Consider the following 27,114-nt stretch of genomic DNA (forward strand, 5'->3'; position numbering starts at 1 on the left):
CTAGAATAGCAATACATGCTTTTACATGAATACTGACAATCTTGTATCTAGTCATATTCCAGTTCAGTAATGGAAACGTTTATATGGCAAAAGTAATATAGCTCACAAAAAATGTAATGAATACTGAAAATTAGTAGTAAGCAATTAAGTAATATACTTCCATTTCTTTCCCTTCTTTGTCAGAGATTAGGCCTAATATCTCGCTTTCCTCTTGGATTATGTAATAAGTTTGTTATGGTAAAAATTAATGTCTTCCGTTTTACACATTCTGTTTCCTTTGATACTGTAGGATTTTTTTGTACCATAATTATTGTTCGTAATTGTTCTCAGATATCTTCACTTTTCATCGTGTCTTGCAGCATAATTCACAATTTTGGTTGCAGAAGTCTCATTTGAGCAAATTTTGTTATGTTCTTATATTTGGTTCCTAATACCCATGTCTCACTGCTGCCGCCGCTTTAAACTTCGGATTGAAATGAAAATTCTTACTGATTGACAGATCAAACCGGAGACATCATAGTGATCTTTGTCTAATATTCTCTGCAGAGGTCTAAAGTGCACTGAACACATGAGCACTGATATCTGTCCTAAAGTGAACACTACTGAGGATGGATTGCAAGGTTTGTCTAGATGGGACGTGGACAGAGGATATAGGACTTCAGGCAGTGTTTAAGGATAGACAGTAAACACTTCGTCTTTACAATTCCACGTCCACTGTTCCTAATAATTGCTCCCAGTAACCTTGGAGTCTATATAGTTGGATATGGTGAAAGATTCTCCGTCACTGGATTACTGTCCGTATCATACGGCTCTTAGAACATGGAAAGTGAAATCAATGTTGTAAACAGTAGCCCAATATGTAACGTTTTATTGAAAATAATAGAACAGTTACCTTCTTTTTTTAGAACTGTCATTAACTGAAAATAAATAAATAATTTATGGATTACTGTCCATATCATACAGCTCTTAGAACATGGAAAGTGAAATCAATGTTGTAAACAGTAGCCCAATATGTAACGTTTTATTGAAAATAATAGAACAGTTACCTTCTTTTTTTTATATCTGTCATTAACTGAAAATAAATAAATAATGTATTTATGAACACTATGCAATATGTTAATTTATTCATGTCATAATTTCAAGCTACAAATACCTACACTAGCCTTGATTTGCATGATCTGGTGGCAACAATAATATGCTCAGACAAAAGTTGAGATCTTCCAGAATTCTTTCACAGGTTTACCACCTTCAGAATTCTAAGGCATGTAGTAAAAGCGATTTCATATTGGTGTCTCCAAACCCTCTCCAATCTTATAAACTACTATGCCATGTCTCAACCTCATGCCATGCCTGCAAATCAGATTTTTCATATGGCATTTTAATTATGGGAAATGAACACCTATACCAAACTGCACACCAGGATTTGGCTGGTCTTCACGCCAGTAAAGGACAGGTATACAATAATTCAGCTAATACATCCCATCTGGTCAAGACGTAGTGCCACACCAATCCCATATGCCATCCGCACAGTTCTCATCAAAGCCTGAAAACTCGTAGGCATTTCTTGACCTGTAATAAAAAAGTGATACTTCTGAAATAAGTATTCCAGGTTTACAAAGCTTTTAATTCTGAATGAACACTGAAGGAATTTCTCTCTTAACTTTTTCCATCACTATTAATGCTAACACAGAGCTATATTACCTCCTCAAGTGTAATTACAACTAAACCCTTATTTAATGAAGTTCCCAGAAAATGGTGTTCCTTATAATAAATCATGGTTTTCAGAAAATAGGGCTAATGCAAATTTACATCAAGAAACTGTCAATTTTCCTATAATATTTACTGCAGCTGGCTCAAGCAGTAACATGACTAGTATTAAGGAGGCACCTGTGTTGAATCTTGGCCAGTACATTAACTATCCTGACTGAGGTCTCTGATGGTTTTCCTCAGACCATGCAGGCAAATAATGGTATGGTACATTCAGTCATGTCATAACCACTACCTTCCAAATCATCATCGTTCATCCAACCATTTGATGATATACAGGTAGGCTGTAGCCACTGACACTGCCATAAAAAAGACTACACAAACAAAAATACTTGTCCTGCATATACAGGAGTATACAAACATGTCAGCAGACATGAACCACAGAACTAGGTGAAAATGTCTCTTACCTAAATAAACATTGTCCAGGTTTCCAGCATTTACAAAAAGGTGGGTTCTGAAGAACACAAACCTCCCTTGCCAGGACTGAATGGAAGAGGCGTGAATAAATGAAGGCCACGGGACCAGTATGCCTAAACAAATGGGAATGAACCAATACTTGCACATTCTCATGAGAATGCACACTTTGCAAGCATCATGATAGTGGCCTTATAAAGACAATGGTTATGCCCCTCCAATGCACAAATACAACTATTAATAAGAATCCCTCACTTCACATTTAATTATCTGCCACTCACTGTTTTACGTAAGCAATTGGAAGATATGAAAAAATGTACGATTCATACATGATTCTCGTCTGTATTTGTATGAGAAAAGTAAATAACGATTAATTATATATTGTAGTGACATTAAAAAAAATTTGCTATACCATAAACCAGTGCCCCCCCCCACTCTACAATGTTATCTGTGGTGAGAAACAAGCGCACTTCTGTTTATAACCATAATTTTAACCTGTTACACTTCCTCATGTTTGCCACACTTTTGGATCACTGCTTATTACAGCTAGTGCAATATAAAACAACATGAAAGGCAACTCCTTAAACTGTACTGAGTACAATAAGGCACACAACATTAAACATATTTGAAGGTACATTCCCACTGACAATAACACATAATCAAGGTACATATTCATAGCATAAGTGCATATTATTAAAACATCTTATGTGACAGTGTTTCCTGATCGTAGTGGTGCGCCTCTGAGGATGATTCTTTTGAATCGAAACATGTAAGCTGAATAAAGATTGAAGTGTTATAAACTTGTATGTCACACTGGACTGAAAATTATCCACTTTGTAATTAATAGTGTGATGGACCAGAATGGGACAAATCAAATTACATAAACTGTATACAAAAGTATGCAGTCTTGGTGCTCTAGCCTCGATAAAGGCAAATGTTGATACGATAGTCTGTTTTGTTTAAAATACAGAATATTGTTGTGTTGACTGCATACTTTCGTATAAATTTTATTTACCTTGTTTATGACACACAACAGGATGCAGACTACTAAGATAATTGTAACAAATAATGTTGGAGTTGAGGTTCTTACAGCAGTGCCCATGAAGAATTCTGTCTTCTGGGATATGTCATGTAATGAGGTGAAAGTCACCTGATATTTCGAAGGAATATTTCGCCTCTATCTTCAGGGTTAAAGGCAAACGCTTTACCAATCCTTCACTTCCAATAAAAATACACGACTCCACCCAAATAGGGTTAAAGGAAATCACAGGAACTTATGGGTTATATTTTGAGCTAACCTTCATTTTTGACAACCTGATTACAAAAATGTGATATCTAATGAGAAGCCAGTATTTATTTTGACTGCAATTTGGCAGTCCCTTATGCTGGTAACATGTACAGCAGAAGCATGCTCAGGAAAAAGCAGCAGAATGGTATGAATTTTGAAGATTTCCATCCCATGTGCTTCTTAGCCTCTCCCTCTTATCCTACCACTCTAACTATACCCTCCTACTTCCCAACAGACATCAGTGAGTCCACATGCTCATATTTCATGAGCTTAGCAAGCATTAACACTTCAGTGCATCAAAGTCCCTACTTTCAGGCCTCTTGGTGTGACATCGTCTTTGTTTTGTTCCATATGTCTGTGTCCTGCACAGCGTGTAATATTCCTCCTGGATGCGGTTAATTCTTTCTGCAGTCCACAATTTCCTTGAAGATGTTCACCTTGCGCCCTGCCATTGTTTCAAGGCGGGACACCTTCCTGCAGGCGGCAGCCAACTTCATCTGGGATCCACAATCTCCTCAGGTCAGTTTCTTTGGCTCCCCGCGTCGCTCTGCAGCTTGGTCCCTATGCTGCTACATCCGTCCTTTGAACAGTTTCACTACGGCGTCTTCAACGGGGACTTCTCGTTGTTGCTCCAGGTGGTTTTCATTTTGTTACTATAATTAGAAATGAATTATAATGAAGAATTTTAGCTCCTTTAATAACACTGGCCAAAATTTTACAGTATGTTTTATAATAATATTTTACATCTGGCTCATACTGTGCTGAATCCCTGGGAAAATAGAAGAATTTGATTCCAGTGTGCTCACTGCATGACACGCACCCAGGAACGAAACATTTTCTTATTCTTCCCATTTATCCTGCAAGAAACAATACAAAAATTATAACACAATCACAGTAAACTCAGAGTCTCTTGAGATTCTACGGTCCTTCTTTAGGCTACACCGAATGATGCTTAAAATACAGAAATACGATATCGATGAAATATAGTTGCAACACTTTTTGACTTCATGTTTGTTTTTAATTTCACTGGGCGTAGTAAGCATAATAATCCATATACAAAAATAACACACGGCTACAAATTCGTGCGTAAATGTAGACTCTCGTTCCACATCAAATTAAAATTCTTACTTACTAATTAATCTGACCGCGTCATAGCTCAAGCGGTTAGTAGGTGGCTTTCCACCGCGGCGGTCCGGGTCTGGCAAAGTGGCTCTGGGACAGGTTTTCTCCGAGTACTTCGGTTTCCCCTGTCAAGCTTCATTCCACCAATTGCTCCACAATCACCCTCACCTCTCATCTGGGGCTGGTACAATAGGCCAGAAGTGGCCGCAGTACAAGGGACTTAGTCCCGCCCCACTAGCAATAAAAAATACTAATTAAACTAATTAATTACATGACACCTCATTGGCGTACAAGAAACGTTACAAACTACGCAATATTACCGAGGCAACGCCCAAAGCCTTCGACGGAAATTCAAGATTTCAAGATCGTTCAAGATTCTCTGATTGGCTCACACTTGGAAATTCGATTAATTGCGATAGGTGTATAATGATCGATTCCAATCATTTCCGTACTATCTAGTTCATGTAGGATGCGTAGAGATGGCAGTTCTTCATGTTTCCTTTTCCCTTATCCCAGACTCAGCCCCCCTGCTTTCGACATTAGCGGCTTAAAATTATTAATGTTGTGTAATTGTGTAACAGATTTAAATGTGGTGGACAGTAGGTAAGAGTATTCCGTCGATATTACATAGTTGAAGATCGAACCACAAAATGAAACGAAGAGTTTGTGTTATGGAGCTCATGAAATATAAACGTCTCAGTTGTGTAAATGACATGTTCTTCAAGAAAGAAAGTAATTCACTGTCGCATGTAATATGCTAAATTATCTCACCTAAAGGTATAATCGTAGAGCATTTTTATCAGTGTTTCTCGATTCAGTTCATTAATAGATTAAGAGTGTCTACGACGTATATATCAGTCTCGCAGTCTTAAACCCCTTTTCGTGTGTAAAATACAATAAAAAGTTTAATTTTTGCACCCTTTTGTGTTTTGTATTAAGCTGTCACTTCATTCTGTAACGCATTTATATATTATAGTTTATAGATGAAAGTGTTTGATTTTCCTTTAATTTCCATAGTTGAAGACACTACCACAGAAATGAAGAGAGGAGTTTCAAATTCAGAATGGAGTAATAGGGGAACTCAAGGTAGAGGTGGCTGGCAGACACAAGGAAGAGGTGTTGGGCGTTCTCGAGACAGAGGTAGCTGGCAATCACAACGCAGAGGCAAGGGGTATCAAGGAAGGTGGAATTGGTTTAACAACAAATACAGAGGACAGAATTCAAATAGGGATACTGTTATGTCCACCCTTTTCAGTGGACCAAATGTACCATCCACTCAACCTCACAGCAGCCAAATACAAGTAGTAGATATGTTCCAGAGCATATCCAGTCCATATCAAGGATGGAAATTGTATTTTCCACAAGAAGCATACAAAGAAGGTTTCACAACTGTAAATAAAGTGCAAGCAATGGAAAAATTCATTAAGAAGAATAGTTCTTTGTATTCATATTCTGCTATAGAAGAGAGAAGGTCATTCTCAGTTGACCTCAAAAGCCTAAGGAATGATAGTGATTTCACTTCACTGTGGCCAACTTTTGAGGAGGATTTATGTGACATTCCAGAACACACGATAAATTGCTTGGGATTAGCAATGCATCAGGCTGTTTTATCAGTATTGCAAAGTGAAGTGAAGGTGCAGCTACAAGACAAAGAAGTGATGCCCCCCATAAATTTGCCCAGTATCAGAGCTCGAATTGTAAATTTTGAACCTATCATACAATTAAAGAATCTGAAGTCCATGTTCTTTGGAAAACTTGTTTCTGTACGTGGAACAATAATTCGGGTTGGAAATATTAAGCTGCTCTGTGTGTGGATGGCTTTTCAGTGTAACATTTGTCATGCAGTGCAGTGTGTAAAGCAGCCTGAAGGTTTCTTCTCACAACCAACCAAATGTATTACTGAAGGCTGTCGTGCGAAATCTTTTACTCCACTGCATTCTTCTCCATTTACCCAGACAGTTAATTGGCAGTCAGTGAGACTACAAGAAATTCTGGCTGATGATCAGCGTGAAGGTGGACGGGTACCACGCTCTGTTGAATGTGAACTTACAGAAGATTTATTAGATTCTTGTATCCCTGGAGATGTGGTCACTATCACTGGAATTGTCAAGGTTCGGAACAGCGAAGAGAACGCAAAAAAGAAAGTTCCCAGTATGTTCCTTATGTATATTGAAGCTGTTTCAGTTGTGAACAGTAAGAATCAAACTCATGCAGGATGCATGAAAGGCATAGGGATTGAATTCAACATAAATGATTACTATGCTATTCAGGAGATCCACTCACAACCTGATCTGTTTAGACTCCTGGTAAATTCGCTGTGCCCAGCAATATATGGGCATGAAATGGTAAAAGCTGGACTGTTGCTAGCTCTATTTGGAGGCTCGTTCCATTATACTGATGGGAGATCAGACCCACATGTTCTAGTGGTGGGTGACCCTGGGCTAGGGAAGTCTCAGATGCTCCAAGCATGTGCTAATGTTGCTCCCAGGGGAGTGTATGTATGTGGTAACACCAGCACCGCTACTGGCCTGACTGTTACACTTACGAGAGAAGCTGGTGGCAACTATGCTCTTGAAGCAGGTGCTCTGGTTTTGGCTGACCAAGGTTGCTGTTGTATAGATGAATTTGATAAGATGACAAGTCAACACCAGGCACTGCTGGAAGCCATGGAGCAGCAAAGTATCAGTATTGCCAAGGCTGGTGTAGTATGTTCTCTTCCAGCAAGAACATCCATATTAGCAGCTGCAAATCCAACTGGTGGCCACTACAATCGTGCTAAAACAGTGTCTGAGAATTTACGAATGGGTCCAGCACTTCTTTCGCGGTTTGATTTGGTGTTTATTCTACTGGATCAACCTAATGAACAGTTGGATAGCCTGTTGTCAGAGCATGTAATGGCATTACATTCTGGTATCAAGTGGAGGGGAGAAATACAGCAGCAGTCAGGTGCTGTATCAGACTGTAGCGGTGAACAAATTGAACAACCTCTTTATGAATGGCTCAAGTTGCGCCCTGGTGAAACCATGGATTTCTTACCTCACCAGCTCTTTCGTAAGTATCTCATGTATGCTAGGAAATATGTTCAGCCTCGACTCACCCAGTCATCTGCCAGTGTCTTGCAGAAGTTCTATTTAGATCTGCGCTGTCATCATCAGTCTAGTGACTGCACACCCATCACTACTCGTCAGCTAGAATCTCTCATCCGTCTGACAGAAGCAAGAGCTAAACTGGAGCTACGAGAAGAGGCTATAGAGAAGGATGCACAGGATGTAGTAGAGATTATGAAATACAGCATGGTGGACACACTTAGTGATGGTATTGGTACTGTCGATTTTCAGCGTTCACAAAATGGCTCAGGCACATCTAGCAGAAATCAAGGAAAGATATTTATCACTGCATTACAACAACGTGCTGAAGCACAATGCCGCTCAGTGTTTTCTATACAGGAACTGAAGGAAGTAGCTCAGTTAACAAGAATTAAAGTTTCAGACTTTCATGGCTTCTTGTCTACACTAAATGTACAAGGATTTCTCTTGAAAAAGGCTCCGAAACTGTACCAACTTCTAACTGTTGACTATTGACGTTTTCAAAATATTTATAAAATACAATGAAAAGTTCAGTTTGCAGTGATATTTATGTTAGTATTTAATCTCTAATACAGTTACTGAAATTTAACGCTCTAAGAAGCACAGTGTTTTTTGGATAGAGTATTTATCTTCAGTATGGCAGTGAATATAATGAGGACAATATCCATAACACTTCAAACCTCCACTGTTCTGAAACGGAGTCAGATTAGCATGGAATATTGGTATACCACTACCATATAAAATGTCTTCTTTGGTCAGCAAGGCCCTCCAGAAATCAGAATATTCCAAATCTCTTCAAACATGAAAAAGATTATAACTAGGAAACCACTAGATATACCTGCAAAAGTACAGGACAAGAATCCCTTGACTTGTGCTAATTTTTGTTAACGCAATTGATTTAATTATAAATTCAAGTTATTTAGTGATGATAATGAAATGATTTGTCTGAAACAAAACAAAAAATTAAAATTGATAAATGGCTAAAAGATTGGTATCAAACTCATTAAACCAAAGGATTTAGTTTTTGTCCTTGTTCCTTTTCCCCCACAGTTTCTCTTTGCTGATGTTGTCTTCCCATGATTTGTGTATGCCAACATAACCTTAGAAACTGTTGCTTTTGATACACCTACTAATGTGGCAGTTTTTATCAGAGGTGCTCCAATGATCTGTCCCCTTTCAAAATCGGAAAAATCTCCCAATTTCTGATTCTTTCATGCAGTCTGTCACTCAACATTATCATTTACACACTGACATGAGCACTACAGTGTAGACAAATAGAAGAACATTCAGTATGACTGACGCAGACAAATTGTTCCCCAGTTTTTTTAGTGTTCCCATTATTTTGTCCATCCCCTGTATGTCTGCTCATGTAAAGGGGACTTACGCACAGTACTACGTATATTCACAACAACTGCTTAAAGTTATTTCCTCCAGCTGACATGCACAGTTGACAGTAATGCTGGGGTCCCTGATAAAAGCCAGTTGTTTGGGTTAACCTCTAATGTTCATCCCAGCCACCAAGATATAATTAGTGATTTCATCATGATATTGCGCTTAACGTAGCATACTTACATTCCCGTAAGAAAAATAAAGTGGGTTCAGATGAAAATGTGGAGGCCAGAGAATTACACACCTTGCATATGTTATGGAGAGGGGTACTGTTTTGCTGATATCACAAGCCCTGTCAGACTTTAACGGATATATCAAAGAGGATGTTTTCTTTCAAGAAAATCAGTAAATTTAATTTCACCAAGACAGTTAACTGTCTACAATTTTGGCCCTGACACAGATGCCAAATCTTTGTTCATATGAAGAATCTTGAGTAGCATGGCAATTCTCCAGAGCCCATTTATTCCACTCCTTGTGAAAGTTGCCTCATCAGTACATAGCACAAAAGCTAAGAATCAACTACAGGTTTGTATTCAAGCCACTAACAGAACTGGAAGTAAAAATTATTGTCACTTGGATATAACTCTTGTACAAGTTGTGCATTAAGAGGACACAACAGCTCACACAATATGCCAAACTGCAGTCTGAGAGGCATGTTCCATGTGCAGCCTGACAAGTAATGGTCAATAGATTAGCATGTGTAGGAGCTAATAACACTTTTCACCCTTCATTCTGTACATTGTATCTACTGTGGGTCTCATGCATTCATCTGCTTCCTTCAGACTTTGGTGTACCATTACATCTGTTGGGTTGCCTCCAATCTGGATATCAATGCTGGTATTCTCTTGGTGCAGCTGTAGCATTTCTATCATAAAAGCTGTACATAAAATATACTCTTATATTGGCATGCTGTGCTGTAGTAAGTTATGCCATCTCACTTCACGGTTATCACTACTCTGTCACACAGGCACAAAAGATCCCTGGGTAGGCTGTCTTATTCAGAAGATGCATGATGTAAATCTTGGCCAAGATACTGGCTATCCTGACAGGTTTTTTTTTTAACTCCATGATGTCTCCAGGCAAATATATCAATTAGGCCATAACCAGTTCCTTCCAATTCATCAGTCATCGTATCATATCACACTGTATTGTTAAATAACCCAGAACCCAACTCATACAAAAGGAAATCGAGACTAAAGGTCTGAGAGAATGGTTTGACCACATGACTAAATCATTCTTTGTATGCCTGTGATAAAATAAAAAGAATAAAAGAACCTTATATCCAGTCATGGAGTAGTTAGGAAAGAAGTGAAGGAGGAAACAGAATATAAAACTTTCCAAGTTTGTAATCAATTATATGTAATTTCCATTCCAACAAAGAACTTACCAGAGTGGAGCCAGTGTATGGGCTGCATAATTACAAAGTTTCACCTATAGACCTAAATCTAAGTCAACAACACTACATACCTCAATTTTACATCCATGCCAAACATAACTTATTATTGAAAGGCTAACAAACATTATTTAAGCACTTTGTTATTTACATGCTCAAACATGGGAAGTATAATAAATTACAATAAATTCAGTCAGTGTCACATATGATTCGCTCTTTCCAGTGAAATAAAATAATTAATACTGAAATAGCAAATAGATGAAGGTTATATTAATGGATTAACATTTGTATGTAATTTTACAAAGAACTCAACTCTAATTGTAACAATAACCAAAGAAATATATAGTAATTTAATTCTTTTGTGTGTTCATGAGTAAGGACATTTCTATACAAGCTGTGGTATTCTAATCTGATCAGAATTCAAGAAGAGTACCCTGTTTTGGGATGTAACATTGTGTAGTCTAGCCTAAGTTTTGGAGGAAAAGCTGCTTTCATCTTCTGTCTTCAGGGTCACAGAGTAAGCCTGGCAAGAACAGTTCCAGACTACATGGCATTACATCTCAGAAGATAGCATTTTACAGTCACTGCTATAAGAACTTAAAATCAAACACAGTACAGTAAACTCCCACACAGAATGCTTATCCAACTGGCAAAATATCAAAGAAAGTCAACATTTTCATAGTTATTTAAAAACAAATTCATGTGCTTATGTTCATCTGCTAAGTAGTAGTTCCCCAAGGTGCCAATAGCAACACTACTCATTGTCCTCTCTCATGCAGGTGCCATTATCGTAGAAGCTAGCTGAATTTTTGAACCCATTATGTGTCCAAAGCCTCACCCATAAGTCAGCTGTGTCACCTAGGAAGACTCCCATGCAAGAACTAGAATTAAAATGTGTTAACTTTTTTATTGGATATCTGTAAGAGGTTCTGCTCATGTAACCATTAGATTAATATAACCAGCACACCCAATTTCCCATACATGCCAGATACCAGGGAGTTCACTGCAATTAAAATGTTTATATGTGTGAAACCGTTACAAGGTTAACTTCTGCATTAAGAAAATCAGTCCCCAGATTTCACTGAAGTCTGAAAAGTGGCTGTTCATGTGTCCATGCACAACTGTACAGTTTGAACAGTCCTATAGATTTTATGTGTGCGACTACTTCTGTTCAATGAATGTGGAAGTAAGAACTTAAAAAATAAAGTTCTTCCTGTGATATTTCAGACACAAAATGGAGACTTTCTAATAAAAGTGTCCAGTGATTTTGGTTCACTTTCTCTCACTTATGGATAATATAGTTCCAATTAATATAATGAATAGGCCAGATGTAATGAAATTAATGGTTTGTAGTTCCCAGACTTTTCTTAAAACATGCAATGGAGATGACAGTGCCACTCATGCATGTTTACCATTTATTACCTACTTGATGATGGGATGTTACAGTAAAGTGCACTGTGATTCTGTTCTTGTGAAACAAAAGAAAGCATCTTGCATTTACAGATGGTAGTTTGGAGATATCACAAATTTTATTTCCACGAGTTTTTGTAGCATAAAAGATGTTCATCAAAAAGGTCTGAATCTGCTTCATAAGCAGTAACAACAGTTCTATAGCTTAATTACAACTTGTTAATCAATTCCCATGATAAGGTATGTGTATTTACATAAAAGAATGGGTACAATAATACTGAAGATGTAATTGGAAAAGGAGTCGCAGATGCTCTTTGAACATCATGGAAAGTATTTGAATCCAAATTCTAAATTGTATAAAAAGCATGTGGAAAGGTATTGTAAGTGTGAGCTTTGACAATGTGGGGAAAATATGCAGACTTTTATTCTTAGCCCAAGTAATTACTGAACTGTAAAGTTTGAAATGCATGTAAATGAGGCAACTCTTTACCTTCTGCAGGAAAAATCAGTGTACATTCTTCATGAAATCTTTAAAAGTTCAAATTGCCATTTCAGTGATTTCCTGCAATTCAGTCCATCTTATACATCAAATAAATAAGAGAATATTTGCATTCCAAATGTTAACATTATTTCCCTTCTAAGAACTTTTATGAATACTTCCAGGCTGTCAAGAAAACCACAAATTCTTGCACAGGTGATAATCACTTTGCCAGTTACTATATCCATTTCTAAGCAATCCTAAGTAAACTTGAAAGCTTTCGAAATGACCTCAAATCCTTATATCCTTGCATTCATTATAATCACTTTACCAGTTACAGTGATGACACCAAACTGTTAGTTTACTGGTAGATTTTTTCACTCTGTACCTAGGCTTTAGGAACAAACTAACTTAGGTTTGTCCTTAGATTTTGTGGCCATGTTTAGAATTTATCTGCATCATATGTGAAGCTGTTTCAACAATTTGGTATACATTAAAGTCATCATCTTTACCTTGAAGGTCATGACTGCATTGTAATTTGAAACTATGGAACAGCTACAACATGTGATGCAATTAAGCCTCAAAAGCTGAAGCTGCACATAAATTATTATATTATGTACTTGCAAGCTTGAATTGTTCACATTAGAAATTCACTAGGTAACACGAAACAGTACTGAGGAAGTACAATTAAAATAAATTAAACATTTCCTTGAAGATAACAAATCCATGTATACAGTGCTAAATAACATATTTACCAACATATTTTGTGGCATACAATAGGTATTCTTAATTTCTACCAGACGTTTCCAATGCATTTATTTTTTTTAACCTGCAAATAGATATTTCATTTCAAAGTACACACATCCTTCTGCTTTTCACTTCACATTCAGTTGCATCCATTTATTATCTCCCATCGTAAGAAGCTGAAGTGACGCCAGTACTGGAAAACTGAATAGCTCTGACGCTTCTTGTAAGTTCAAAATATCTGAATAATATTCACATCTGTATATGTAAAACAGGAACACAGCAAGAGGAAGAAAGTTCAACATAAGTTAAAACTTACATGAAGTATGAAATATAAAAAGCCTGTACCTATAAAAAGGAACATGACCACAAAGTCACACTGGGAATCAAAATGCAGAAGAATTCATGTTTAAAGGGGCTGATGGATCTGATGTTCCAAATGATGTTTCATGAATTCATAGAATTCACTAAATGCCATTATATTACAACATAAAATAATATTTATTTATTCAGTGCCCTGACATATTTTGATTCTCAGTCATCATCAGGGGTGTTTTATTAGCACTCAATGTTTCTATAAGATTGTCAGTTCATCCTATTATAACTGAAAATAAGTATGGTACAAATTATAGCACGTTTCGTACACTGACAGCTTAAATTTTTAGAGGCATTAAAATTCTTATTTTATAATGTGTAAGCCATACATCATAGGTTTTTCTTCAATTGTTGTATATGCTGTTATTATTATCTTAAACAACCTCACTTTAGCAGAGTCAAATAAAATCGAAAACATACAAAGGAAATTTGCAAATCAGTCAAGCTCTCTTTGTAATTATGAGTCAGTGTAGAATTATTTACATTTTAAAACACTTTATTCTAGGCTTCAAAATATTGATGGTTCATTTCTTATTAACATTTTCAACAACAAAGTTGACTGTTTTTCTCTTATGGATACTGTTGATCTCTATATACTCACTAAGAAAATTAGAGACATATTTATTTCTAATTGTATTACAAAGCTTTAGGATGAACTGACAATATTGTAGAAGTATTGTATGATTGTACTACACATTTTGGCTAATTGATCACACTGATATTGACTTTCTGAGAGTTGAAACATGTCAGGGTGTTGAGTAAATACATATTAGTTTGTGTTATAATTTGATAGTGTTTATTAAATTATATAAACCCAGAATGCATTAAAGCAGTACATAAAACAAATGTGAAAATGTAAAATATTTCAGTTAAAATCTCATGAAAATATATGAAATTTCAGATATGGGGTCTACAGAAAGTTATGAAGACATGAAATAGGCCCACATGTACAGTAACAAAATAATTTGTACTGTTTTGTGTTTTCTTTTATTCAGCAACATATGTATATTAGACATGTGTTCCAACAAATTAACTACAATTTCCTTTCTACACTGTGTAGATAATAAATACAAGTGGCTGAGCAAGTTAGCTCAAGCAGTAATGCTAGGCTTGTATTCAGGCTTGGTTCAAATCTAAACTGAGGCACCAGGTATCCTGAGGTTTAGTGTGATTTTCCTCAGTTCCTCCAGGAAAATTCCAGGATAGTACCTCAATTAGGCCATGACCATTTCCTTCCAAATCCTTACAGTTCATTATTCACCAATTATCCTGTCACTCAATACTGACAGGTGTAAAATAAATCACAAACAAAAAAATAAATGCAAGAGACTGTATCATTAAGTATGTATTCCAAATAGGGTAAGTTATTTGCATCAAGTATTTCTATGTCTGCCTTGTAAATATTGTACTTCTATGAAAATGTTTGATTTGAAACTGTCTCACATTTGCTGTGATATACATTTGGGTAGGCCTGACATACTTATGAGTGGATTGCTCGGAAAATAAGTTAAATTTGTTTTAATTGTACTAGTTTAATTTCTTATGCAAAAATGAGATGTACATGAAGGGCCTTTTATGTTACTTCATGTGTCTGTTAAAGTCTTCGGCATGAGACATCCCACTTCCTACAACTATGTCTTCTGCTTGCACTATTTCACATATAATGGACCATAGAAAGGGAAATGTCCACCACTGGAAATTGTTACCAATGAATGGCTAGTGAAGACTGAAATAGACTGAGAAGACCTAGTGTGTGAAAGTGAAAGGTATGATATAAGAAAGGCCAATTTTCTATAATTAGCAGGAGACAAAACTCCATCAAGAAGTAACATTCCAAATGAAGTTCAGTTTACCAAGCTGCCATACTGTACTTACATCATGCATTCTAGCATAAGCTCTGCTACAGCAATAGCAAAACAGTTACTGGATATGACATAACAACAATGGTTCATCAAAAGCAGAGGCTTCAAGAAACAGGAATAGTGGGCACACAAGTAAAAAGCTACCTGAAACAATGTTTAAAGTGCATCAACTGCAAAATTGTTGGGGGTTCTTCCCTTTACATCATAAAATGCTGATTTTTTCACATATAAAATAAAAATAACTGACAAGGCGGTAACTTTGTTTATAAGTATACTCAGCTCCACCCAAAACATGTCTGTTAATGGCACACATTCTTGGTACTGACTTCATCAGAGAGAAGATTTCTGTCACAGTTTCATGAAGGAGGAAATGCAGCCAGTTCATATGATTAGAGTAACAAAAAGATAATGACACAATTGTGAATTATTTAAAATGTGTTTTTCAGCTGGAAAGTGGGAGTAGGTTTTTATAGAGAAATGTGTGGCAACAAATAGGCACTTCCAGAAGTCGAAGGACAGTATGTAACTTACTTAACTGACTTCTAGATGTTCCCATAGGCATGCAGAATAAGCATCAGTTTCCAAACAACAATATGGCACACTCATGGCTCCATAGTTGTCTTGAATGATGGAAACATCCCTGAATTACATGAACCCCTGATATGTAACTCTACAGTTTAGTTTCCTGAATACTCAAATAACTTGCAAATGCGTTATTCTAAGCCACTGCATCATTAATTCACTTCGGCGCTGCTCAGTCATTCTGGTCGACAACAGGAATGCACAAGATGTAAGATGCAGGAAGGAAAAAAAAATAAACACTGACTCCATTATGTGTATTCTAACGTTCTAATTCCAGCTGTTATCTAATGGTTGACATCACTGGAGCATGTATAAAACCACTGTTAACCTGAATTAACCTATGTGTTACGTAGGATAATACAGAAACTGCACACACATGCACACATACAAATCTATTTTGTTTTTGCTCTTATTTTTCTGACTAAATCATTGACAACACATGTCTCTTGATTCATTCCATACTGTTCATTGATTCTATTTATTTGGAGCTATTTTAATTCTTATTAATTAGAATAGGTAGGAATACTTGCTTTATTGTATTATTAATGGAAGTTATCGAGAGATGTAAATCATTATTTATGCTTCAAGTATCTTCATATTAGTTCAGGTATTCTTTTATTTTAACTTAGATTTAAATCATTTTTATTTGTCATTTTTAATGATCTCACAAAACACACTGTTACTTGGCTCCCCTTATGACAAACTACACTTCGCTATATGTATCTGGGTTTTCCACTACTTTATTTTCCCTCAAGAAGCATCATACTAACACTCAACTCACAGCCAACATCACTGATGACCCAAATGTAACATTCCACACAACTTGCCAGCCACCTAGCTCCAAATTCACTTGCTAGTCCATAACAGTCTTTCATACATATAATTATTTAAATTTGTATCACATATGTGATTTCACTATTTGGCCAGTCTACATGTGTAGTTTATAACAAAAATACACCTTCCCATTAAATTCAGTTCTTTCTATCAAATCTGTGTGGAACGCTTTGAATAATGAACGAAAGCTCTGTTATCGTTGTGCAATACAGTTTACAGATTTGTCTTCGTCCCAAGATGTATTGTGCGTTTGTATAATAGCTGATCTTATTTTCTTGTTGCTGATAGCAAGAAACCCACTGTTGTCACCTTTCGCTATTCCTCTTCTGTTACTCTTCAGTTCACTTGCATCACAAGTAAATAATAAATAAACTGTTTTTTTTGTGCATTATATAATATATATCTGGTTGCAGTATTTATTGACAATCTACAAATGTGACTTGGACCATGGTGTTGATAATGAAGATCAAAAACTTATGTTTTATTACTGAAGGTTAGTCGGTCTGTTTTTGTATGGAATTTAAAAATTGCAGATCCATCATGTTTACGTTAAATTGTTTTACTGCTAGGTAATGAAGCCAAGACATACTGGAGTTAAAAATGCAGATTAAGGCAAAGTTTATATAATATGTAATAGAATCATATGTTCCAACAGTCCTTCTTGTCCTAATCCCATCAGTCAACCGATAAACACAAAGTCTCTGGCAAGTGAGGGGTTCTGGCAGTAGATTCCATCAGCAGCAATGGACACAAGGTTCCTCATCTGCCAGCCAAGCCATAAATCGATTTGAGTGACTGGAAAAGAATACCGTGTACCTGGTAGCACTCATAAGTGAAGACAATGAACATGTGCTTCAGGGTGGAAAATTTCTCCCCATATGTGCCATTTGAGCAAAGCATCATGTTCCAGCAGTATCTGTTGGTAACTCACTGAGATGGTACAGCCTCTTGCTTCCATGGATGGTATGTATATTACTCTGACTCCCTATTTGAGCGAAGCAGTGGAGCCTGATGGCATTTTCTGTCAGTAGACCCAGGATACAGGTATCCACTGAGGTGTGGTATGCACTCGTTCTATAGCCTTCTCTAATGCAGCAATTGTCTCTTCAATATCATTGTTGACGATGGTGAGGTCAAAGAAGTGACCATAGGCTTGCCGAAGAAGATCTGATTCCTTTGCTAGACGCTCCAGGCTCCCATCATACTGAAATGTAATACCATGTATATAAGTGAAAATGATATAAAGAAGTAGTGATCAATAAACTGATTCAGTCAAATTGGACATGCACACCTGGTTTAAGCTCATATGATATTATGTATTTATCCATCAATTAAATATAAAAGGGATGTGTTTACATGTTTGAAGTATAAATTACAATCTTTTGTAATTTTGGAATATTTTTGATATCCCTGCACAATCTAATAACCTTTGTCTGTAACTCATCATCTTACCATTCTTGCCAAAGGCACATGTGGAAAGACTGGAAAAATAAATGTACTATTCTCACAAAATGTTTTTCAGTATCTATTAAGTCTTAATACAAATTTATGATTTTTATTTAAAAATTCAAATTAAAAAAGAAATTAAGTGTCTCTGGTGCATGTCGTTGACTCATTTAACAAAACAATGTTTCAGAATGTCCAATGATATACAAAGTTTAATCTTTACACGTTTCTTTTTCAATGCGGAACACCCTGTATTGGTACAGACACAATGTTAAATTCATATAGCATAGCTGGAATTCAACATGAACTCAAGCAATGATATGAAATAGAGAAACAACAGAAAAAAATTGTATCATGTAGGCCTGTTGCTAGGTAATGGCCCATACACATGGAACTGAGGAAAATGTCACGCTCATGGTGACGTCATGCTACAGTAAAAGAGATGTTCTTTATGGGTCTGCTCCAAGACTATATGACTCAACCAACCAAGTACAGTTCGGTTAGTGAGTGCAGTGCAGTTGAGTACAGTGGAGCGAAGTGAGTCGGTTGGAGAGTAACCAGTCAGTTAAATGACTGCTGCAGTTTGGCTGTTGTGAGCTGCTGCTGTTAGAAGCTGGTAGCTGAGGCACAGGGATAGTTCACAAAACCCAGAGTAAGGGGAAAGTCTGCCACTGGGAGCTGTTACTAGGCAATGGCACAGCAAACTGAAAAGACTTAGTGCATGCTGTAGCGAATTGTAGAGTGTGAGAATTAGTGATAGCGCTACAGTTGCTTGTAGTTAGGATCAGTAAGTGTTTAATAAATCCAATTACCAATCCAAACTCTATCTGTACTACTCATACAGTAGCAGGTTCTACAGACATGTTGACACCTGCCACCAAACTACACACTGTCATATCCTACAAGAATGTAATTAATTTACATTCATTTCTCTCTACCACAGAACACTACCTCCCAAATATGAGTCTATAGAGTGTTACCTCTAGACAAATCTTCTCAATCCTTGGTGTATAACAATAAAAGACAGACATTCTTGGTCAAAGAAGGCCCCAAGGGACCCTAAAAAGCTGTCCTCCATTGATGAAAAGACAAAACAGGAGCACAATCTAAATGTTAAGTTCTAAACATATCTGAGATGTGGTACATCTATTTGGACAGAGTGACCAACCATGTCTCGAAAAGGTTTTTCAACAATGGCCTTATTTTTTTGTTTATGCACTCTTTAATTGATGCGTTAACAATCATAAAAAATTAGTACAGTTAATTGAGATCAAATTCAAAGTTGATTCCTTAGAACTCAAGTCTGTTTTACTATGTCTAATGCTGATAAACTACCAGTTTGTGAGTACTGGTATCTCCCTTCATGTTAATGTGATTTCATAATTTTAGTTAAAACTAAAAATAATTAAATTGCTTGCACAAAACAAAAAGAATTGGATTCATAAACAATTAAAACAAATACTATTAAAATTAAAATGAATTATCCATTTTCAATGAAAATTAAAAGGCAGTGAAACAAGAGTAGTAACAAAAATTTAAAGTTGTGTGACTACTCCAGGTCACGATTTGTCTAAGTATGGAGTGTAACCGTCCCCTTTTCTTTCTTTATGCTTATTTGCCAGCTTCGGTAGACCACTTGACTCTTATCAGGATCGTGTTACGGTAATAACTGAGGAAACTGGAAACTGCATACTTAAAGCCAGTCCACTGCTCGAAATCAACAACATGATTTCCACTCTCCACAAATTGTTTATTTCAGAAGCGAAATAACTTTATTTGCCAGCATGGAGTAATATGGCCCTTTGTTACTATCAAAGATTTATCCAACCAAAGTGAAGGACTGATGAATTTAGATAAACTTGAGGAGTGCAGCCCAATGACGTCTGCCTCCGATGAATTCAAAACGCCAAGTTTTTGAAGACTGTTATCCTGCAGGAGCATCGCTTCATCCCCTGTGAAGGATTTGAATCAACGACCTCTCTCCCAGACAAGAATAGTTTCCTATTGGCTGATTTCAACTAGCCAAATTCATCATGCAATCAGCACAAGCCAATCACATATCGAACTTTGAGAATAAACAGTTCCCAAGATATAGTACCCGGAACCCCTCACGTGAAAGCAGTTATTTCTTAGTTTAGGGTCCAATTACACCCTTCCGAAGACACTTTATGACAGCTACACCTGTCATCAAAACAAAATTTACATCTTCGGCAAACTACAGACTTGCCTCCAGTGGTGGCCTTGTCCCCTTCTGGTCACCCAAGCTGCAGGTAACAAAAGAAGGCAGTTGTTTCTGTCCTGATGCGAAAATGAAGTCATAACATGCTAATAAATTCGTCTCCCCAATAAACCAGTCACCCTTCTGAAATGGCTAAAGAGGACCATAGCGTCCCATGGAGAATTGTAAAAGGTTTGGACCGTCACAGGAGATACCTGTATTTAAAGATTGTCATCACCTGCACTAGAAATTGTTGACAATGATCAATGAAAACATATCCAAAATGTTTTTGCTATAAGTTGACAAACTTAACACACACGTGCAATGCTCTTACATCTGCTAAATTCTGTAATACTGGTGCAGCAATGAACACGACATAGGGTGCAAATTCTGCTGTCCGCAACACTTTGAGTGCTTGAGGTTCCACATCTAAAATGGCCATCCGTCCCTCCTGGTGGATTTTCCTGATTGTCTCTAGCTTTGTACCATACATAGCATCTTCATGAGTTCCTACACAGAAGAGAAATAATTTAATAAATTAGGTTATTTTTAAATATAGCATGTTAAACAGCATTAACTTCTGTAAGATCCGAGGTTTCCACGGTGGGGACTATGAAGAAAGCAGTCTTCTGGGATGTGGCGTCATGTAGATATTGTGTTAAGTGACGTTTCGGGAACGTATCCTATCCATCTTCAGGGTAGAAGAAAAAAGAAGAAAACCAACCCGCTGTCACTGGTTCCTCGCTAGCAGATTTTCTTCTTTTTTCTTCTACCCTGAAGATGGAGACGATACATTCCTCCGAAACGTCGGTTAACACAATATCTACACGGCGCCACATCCAAGAAGACTGCTTTCTTCAGCATTAACTTCTGTCTTCTAAATCGCAATGAGAGATAATTATGTGGGTGAATAAATATTTAATTTCTAAACTAAGGCAGTGGAAATGAGTCTCATGCATCAGTAATTTTCACAGTTCCCTCAAGCTGACTGTGTTTCCTCCTGCAGTAGATTCCCTTCAGTTCTCTAGCCCTTCTCTTCAAATGAATGGTAATACTGATATGTCACCAGTGATAAGTTTTCGGTTGGATGACATGAGCAGGAAGGGGATTAAAGGGAATACAGCTGTAGGCAGAAAGAGAGAAGCCTGAAATGTTGTCACCCCACCATCCATGGGACTTTTCTCCATGGTCTCGGTGTAGAAAAACTTTTGTCTTATTAGATATTCGTCACAATGAATTAAAAGAGCACATACCATATTCCAAATACTCATTTGCTGCAATATCAGCCATCATTTCATCATGTGATACAAAATAATAATTCCTTCCATTCTCTTCATCATTTCGTGGTGGTCTCGTTGTATCTGAAAGAAGGTTAATTCAAACTCTTTTGATAAACTGTTAAAGACTAGGTACAAAATTAACAAAATGGCAGGATAACGTTTTATAAATCTCGAAATGTAGGACTCCTGTTCCTTCAGTTTTGATTCTATTTGAGGTATAGAATTAAATTATAATTCAATGTGCTGAAATTTCAGCCAATTCTTTTTCTTTTCCTATATTTTCCTCTTTATTTGTGAGGTGTTCATAAGTTTACTCATAAGTGAAACTGCACTAAATCCACTGCCAATTCTGTCAAAGTTTCAACTCCCTTGTTTTCTTTTATCTACATTATATTCCAAATAATTAATTATACTTTTTTAACATAGTGTAGTATGTTCCTTGAACCCCAAACAAGAATTCTAATGTTCATGGGTATATACTACAAGCAAATTTGCAGATGGCATGAAAATAAGGCTGAAGACATTTAAAACATATTCTGGTCTGACACCATACACATACTGCCTAAGCATCAAATGCATTTAGTATTGGTAGTAAAAGGGTTACAGAGAAATGGGCTAAGGATCAGAAGCAATTTTTAGCAACACCTCGTCCACATAATTTACAATCCAGTTTGCATAAGTTAGAAAATCTGAAAGCAATAAGAGTAATTATTTTGCCCACTTAATAAAAATGATGCCTGTAAGCTACTTCCAGAAGGTGATAATTGTTTGATTATAAACTGTACAGTAGAGAAGCAAAGGTTTGAAATGAACTGCTACTGGAGCTTCCTTAGGTTTCCATTGTAGATGATTTGTTGCTGGAACTTATACAACAGGCTGCATGACCTACATACGTCAGAAACATACGTATTGACACTGAAGACCTTAATTAAGGTTGCCATTCCTTTGTTATGAGTTTCATTAAATGTTAAATAATGCTGTGTGAACAATCATTCATTAATTAACACCAAATAAAGGAAAGCATTAAACTGTTATTTTAAATTATAGTGCAATTTGTAAAACAAAAATGAGTTATCTGGTAAGTTCACTGTTGTAGGGTATACATTTAATCACAGTAAAATGAACAGACACGAAATCTGTCATATAATATGGTGGTCACTGAATTTGTACCTTATTAACAGATTTCAAGTGAGAGAGGAGAGAGAAGCAATTGTATTATAAAGGGGAGGTTGGGTTCATTGCTTTAAAATTAGCATTAAAATTGGAAATGAAATTGAAATTAAAATTAAGGTTACAGCCGAAGTTGATATTAGAAATGATGTGCAGTTCAGCACCATAGCATTTGACTCCTAAATTGGCTGCTCCATGATCTGTTGTTTATTAGTGTTTTTTTGGTCGTTTTTCTTGTTCTTGGTTGATATTTGTCATGGAATGTAATGTTGTATTAGTTATTGTAATTTTATGGATTTGAGACAATTTCTAATTAATGTGAAATACTGCAAATAGTACGTCTTTTGTGAGTACATGTGGGTGGGAGTGCTACTGTCTAGTGATACTGAGTTGGTGTAGAGTTGGGAATATCAGATTGTGGCTATTGATATAGGTGTTGTTTATATGGAAGTTACTCTTTCTGATTATGTAGATATGATCCTTTTCTAGATTATTTGGATGTTTTCCTCTTTTCACTAATTTTATGATGTCCATGGTACTGATCTAGAGAAGTATCACATTTACCTAATCAGCACAAGTACACTTCACATGAATGACACCTACATCAATAACCATGACATAATATTTGAAACATTACACGAAGTATCACCAGATAGCAGCACACCCAATGAAATAAACTGTTGAGGGAGCTGAGTGTAGAGGGGGTATTGTGCCACCTAGCCTGAGCATGCCTCTAGTTCAACTGAAATATTGAGCCTTCTCTTCACGTGTTCTACTATATTCTGGATACTGCTTAAGTGATGTCAAATATCAAAGTCACTCAAAGACTATCCAGAACCTTTATGAAGTGTGAGAGTGCTTATAAAGTAGTTATAAAGCCCTCAAGCAAGTTAGTTCCATTCAGTGCAGTGAAGAAATAGATGGGTTAATCATGTTCACTGTTCACTAAGTGCAATCCATTAGTGACTCAGAAAGAAGTATGTCAGTTCCATTCAGGCAGTGCAGAAAAGGTGAAACAAGAGGTGGGTGCAATGAATGTGCACTGGCATTGTGCTGAAACAGAATGAAGAAAGATCTGACCTTAAGAGCACAATTGATTAAGGATATAGGGACAACAACTTTCACAAATATAGATAAATGTTACAATGTTCATAAAAGCCACACTGTCTGCAATCTGTCATAGTTCTCATCTACACTCCATAAAGCCAACACCAAAAAGTAATATACCTATACATTATAACAGGTAGTCTGAAACCCATAAAAGTACCAGTAACTAATGCAAAAATAATACATTCCAGATTAAATACAAACCAACACCAGGAAAGACCACCAAGAAAAGTTCAACAAACAAGAGATAAAAAGAAGCCTAATTCAGAAGTCAAATGCTGTATTGCTGAACTGAACATCAATTTTAACGACAACTTTGGCTCTAATTTTAGTTACAATTGCAAGATAAATTCTGAATGCAATGTTAATGCTAATTTTAAAGTAACACTGCCTTTTTATCAAGAACAGTGCAAATAATAGTGTATCCCACTCAAGGGGACAGAACATTCTACACAAGTAACCACCTGAGGATGATCACATAGTGGCTTAAAAATGCCACATTATGGACTAAATAATTCAATGTTCAGAGTATAACAGAGTCTTTGAGTCTAATTAATAAATAGCTGCATAACTGAACAACAGAACTGGTGTGCTGAATATAGATGGTAGATGTAAGCAACAGAATGAAATGCAAGAGGATGCTACAGTACAGAATTCTCAGAGTTCCCCGTGAACAAGATATAGATAGACTAATGCTACTGAAATACTGCTGATTCTTAATTATCTAAATGTACTTACGTGGGATGGGGTATGCATACTTGTCAGGATTTTTTGCTATAAGTGTGTTTTTTATGTGTCTTCTGCCAACTCCATGTGCTCCTAGAAGCACTAGGGTCTTCCTCTGGAATGCTGGATCAGACACTATTGATTACATAAACACAGTCAGTCTTTTTTTCACCTGAAACTTTGAGTGTTCATAAACAAGGATAGGGTAGGGGGGAATTTCAAATGTTTTTATTTACACCTTGGAGTCAGACTGGTATTAAGATGATAAGATAGAGCAAAGAATATGTATATGAGCTTTCAGGCACACATAAATACAAAAATCTCAACATTTCTGAGTAACAGCAACCCACAGCCCCATGCACATCCTGCTGCAGGCTAAAAAGAGATGAAAATAAAATGTCACAGACAGAACACTCCAGTTGTCAGGTGATACTTTCATATGTGAATAGGATGAAGAAACATAAACATGGGTGCACCACCCCTGAAGTTTCAGTAATTGAATGCTTTGCAAAATACTCAGAGTTTTACAAATATAGTTCGTGCAAAAAAGCAGCAATATTTTGAACTAATGCGGTTTGAAACTGTGATGGTTGTAATTAATTGTTTGCCATTCTATTTAAATTCACTGTGAACCAAAGCTATCAGGGATGTTGACTTAAATACCCTTTGTGTATAGCATTTGCTCTGCAGGGAACATTTAATTTTGTCATATCCCTTTGTGTTAAGAAAAGATAAAATTAAAAAATAAGAAAAAAAAAGAAGCAAAATTATTTCATTCATATGGAAATTGACATGCATGACTGTATTGTAGAATGATCCGACATTCTGTTTATGATGCAACCATCATTCATTCTAAATGCTCAAATTAAAAAAGAGAAGACAATTTTTTAATTTTTATCTGCACTTGCAAGAGATGTGTATCATCAACCTCCTTGTCTCCTATGTGACTATTTGTCTACATGACAACTTCAGTGCATTTTGTTTCGACAAATTTTGGTATAGGAGATATCCACTAAAATCAATCATGTAGGTCTTATTTAAGCCATATTGATCCATTAGCATTATCAATGGACAAGATGAAATTTCTACTAGAGCCTCTACTAATTTTGAAACCATTTTCTGATTCTCATACAATTTTATAACTTAACCTGTATTAAGCTGTCATTCAAATTTCGATTCCCAGCCACATCAGTCTGTCAGTATTCCCAACATGTAAATATGGAGGAACAAATATATCCATCTGTAATGGACATAACGTATGCAGATCTTGATTTGTTCTGTTTATTTCTGATGGAAAAGCTTTAAATCCCTGATTTAAGAAATCATGTACATTAATTTATCAGTCATACCGACAGTTCTGAACTTGAAAATTTTATGTTTCAAAAAGAGATACTGCTAAAATTGTTATGACAGATGCATTTAAGGTCAATCTGTTTGAATTATAAAACTGTTGCAATGTGAATAAAAGGAAAAGGAAATGCACAACACTGAACTCTGAACAGCCCTACTTAGGGGTTGCTATTGGGTTTGTGTGTGGCTTCATTACTGTTCATATTAGTGTATATCATCTATTTCATATTATTTTGTGTCAACCCACAGTTTCATCTGAGTTAATCATTCCCTATATTCGCACCACCAACAACCATGAACATTCACCACTCTAAAATTTATCTTCCTACCTAGCAGTAATTTAATAAGTATGTTTAACTTATTAAACATTTTGGTCATTTTCTTTAATTATTTACAACCTAACAGATTTCAATGTAGTTCAAAACACCTTCTTATTGCCCTACACTAAGTGCAAGAAAATGAAACTGAACTATTGTGTATACTGAGTAAACAATAATACTGAAGAAGTTAGGAAATGTACTCATAGTGTACCACTGCCTGTGTGTTCACTCAGTTCTTACCTTTACATGAAATGAAATAACATGACATATTTTTCGAAGTCAGGTGAATATTTTAGTGACATCAGATTTCTAGTCACTGACTGTATGGCCTACATACCTGTACAAAGATTCTTATGTAAAGTACAAATTATATTGTGCTGATCTTCGTGAAATTAATGGACTTCCAATATAAAATAAAATAAAATCAGTTTAACATTTCTTAGTGTGTTACATTTTTCTCTGCAGCTGTTGTTCGAAACATTCTTCACTTTCATAAATATTTAGCACGTGATGTTAAAGATGGGCACAAAATTAGGTGTAGGTGTTCATGTAAAGTGTTCGTTACTGTTGTCTGATTTTAACCAAAATTATATTGTGTCAACAAATTTTAACAAAACTGTATAATATCAAATTTCATGAAAATCCATTTGGCAGTTCTTAAGTTGTTTCATCAGGACAGATGGATGGACAGACAGGGCAAAGCAAACTGGTGTATTTTTGCAACATTCTTTGTGAACATACAAACTATACAGA

At 36.2% G+C, this 27,114-nt stretch overlaps 2 protein-coding genes and 1 long non-coding RNA gene across 12 annotated transcripts in view; 1 reads left to right on the forward strand and 2 right to left on the reverse strand.

The window, feature by feature from the left end:
• Positions 1–1,375: 1,375 nt before the first annotated feature.
• Positions 1,376–4,992, reverse strand: LOC111867777. Of its 4 annotated transcripts, none has more exons than XR_002843390.2 (3): positions 4,602–4,641; positions 4,227–4,326; positions 1,376–4,122 (listed from the first exon to the last, which is right to left on the reverse strand). It is a non-coding gene; the product is annotated as an uncharacterized LOC111867777 (long non-coding RNA). The 4 variants fall into 4 exon arrangements; XR_002843389.2 differs by having other exon boundaries at positions 4,214–4,326; XR_004513374.1 differs by lacking the exon at positions 4,602–4,641 and adding an exon at positions 4,912–4,992 and having other exon boundaries at positions 1,376–4,326.
• Positions 4,993–5,078: 86 nt separating this feature from the next.
• Positions 5,079–8,665, forward strand: LOC111867767 (DNA helicase MCM8). 2 transcript variants are annotated; one of them, XM_023857908.2, is made up of 2 exons: positions 5,079–5,194; positions 5,609–8,665. In XM_023857908.2, the coding sequence occupies exons 1-2, from the start codon at positions 5,179–5,181 to the stop codon at positions 8,170–8,172; spliced, it is 2,580 nt and encodes an 859-aa protein (XP_023713676.1). In that variant the 5' UTR covers positions 5,079–5,178; the 3' UTR covers positions 8,173–8,665. The 2 variants fall into 2 exon arrangements, with proteins under 2 accessions (XP_023713676.1, XP_023713677.1); XM_023857909.2 differs by having other exon boundaries at positions 5,080–5,368.
• A 2,196-nt stretch (positions 8,666–10,861) lies between these two features.
• LOC111867768 (peripheral plasma membrane protein CASK) overlaps positions 10,862–27,114 on the reverse strand; it is a 248,221-nt gene continuing 231,968 nt past the window's right edge. For 3 of the 6 annotated variants that reach the window (XM_023857914.1, XM_023857913.1, XM_023857915.2), the window contains 4 exons: positions 24,704–24,826; positions 21,662–21,769; positions 20,743–20,918; positions 10,862–17,948 (listed from right to left, as the gene is read on the reverse strand). In XM_023857914.1, the coding sequence (XP_023713682.1) occupies positions 17,769–17,948; positions 20,743–20,918; positions 21,662–21,769; positions 24,704–24,826 (587 nt within the window). In that variant the 3' untranslated portion in view covers positions 10,862–17,768. The remainder of the gene's footprint in view (positions 17,949–20,742; positions 20,919–21,661; positions 21,770–24,703; positions 24,827–27,114) is intronic. The other 3 variants (XM_023857912.2, XM_023857910.2, XM_023857911.2) reach the window with 1 other exon arrangement.

The sequence above is a fragment of the Cryptotermes secundus genome, unplaced genomic scaffold (assembly GCF_002891405.2).
Source record: "Cryptotermes secundus unplaced genomic scaffold, Csec_1.0 scaffold116, whole genome shotgun sequence".
NCBI lineage: Eukaryota > Metazoa > Arthropoda > Insecta > Blattodea > Kalotermitidae > Cryptotermes > Cryptotermes secundus.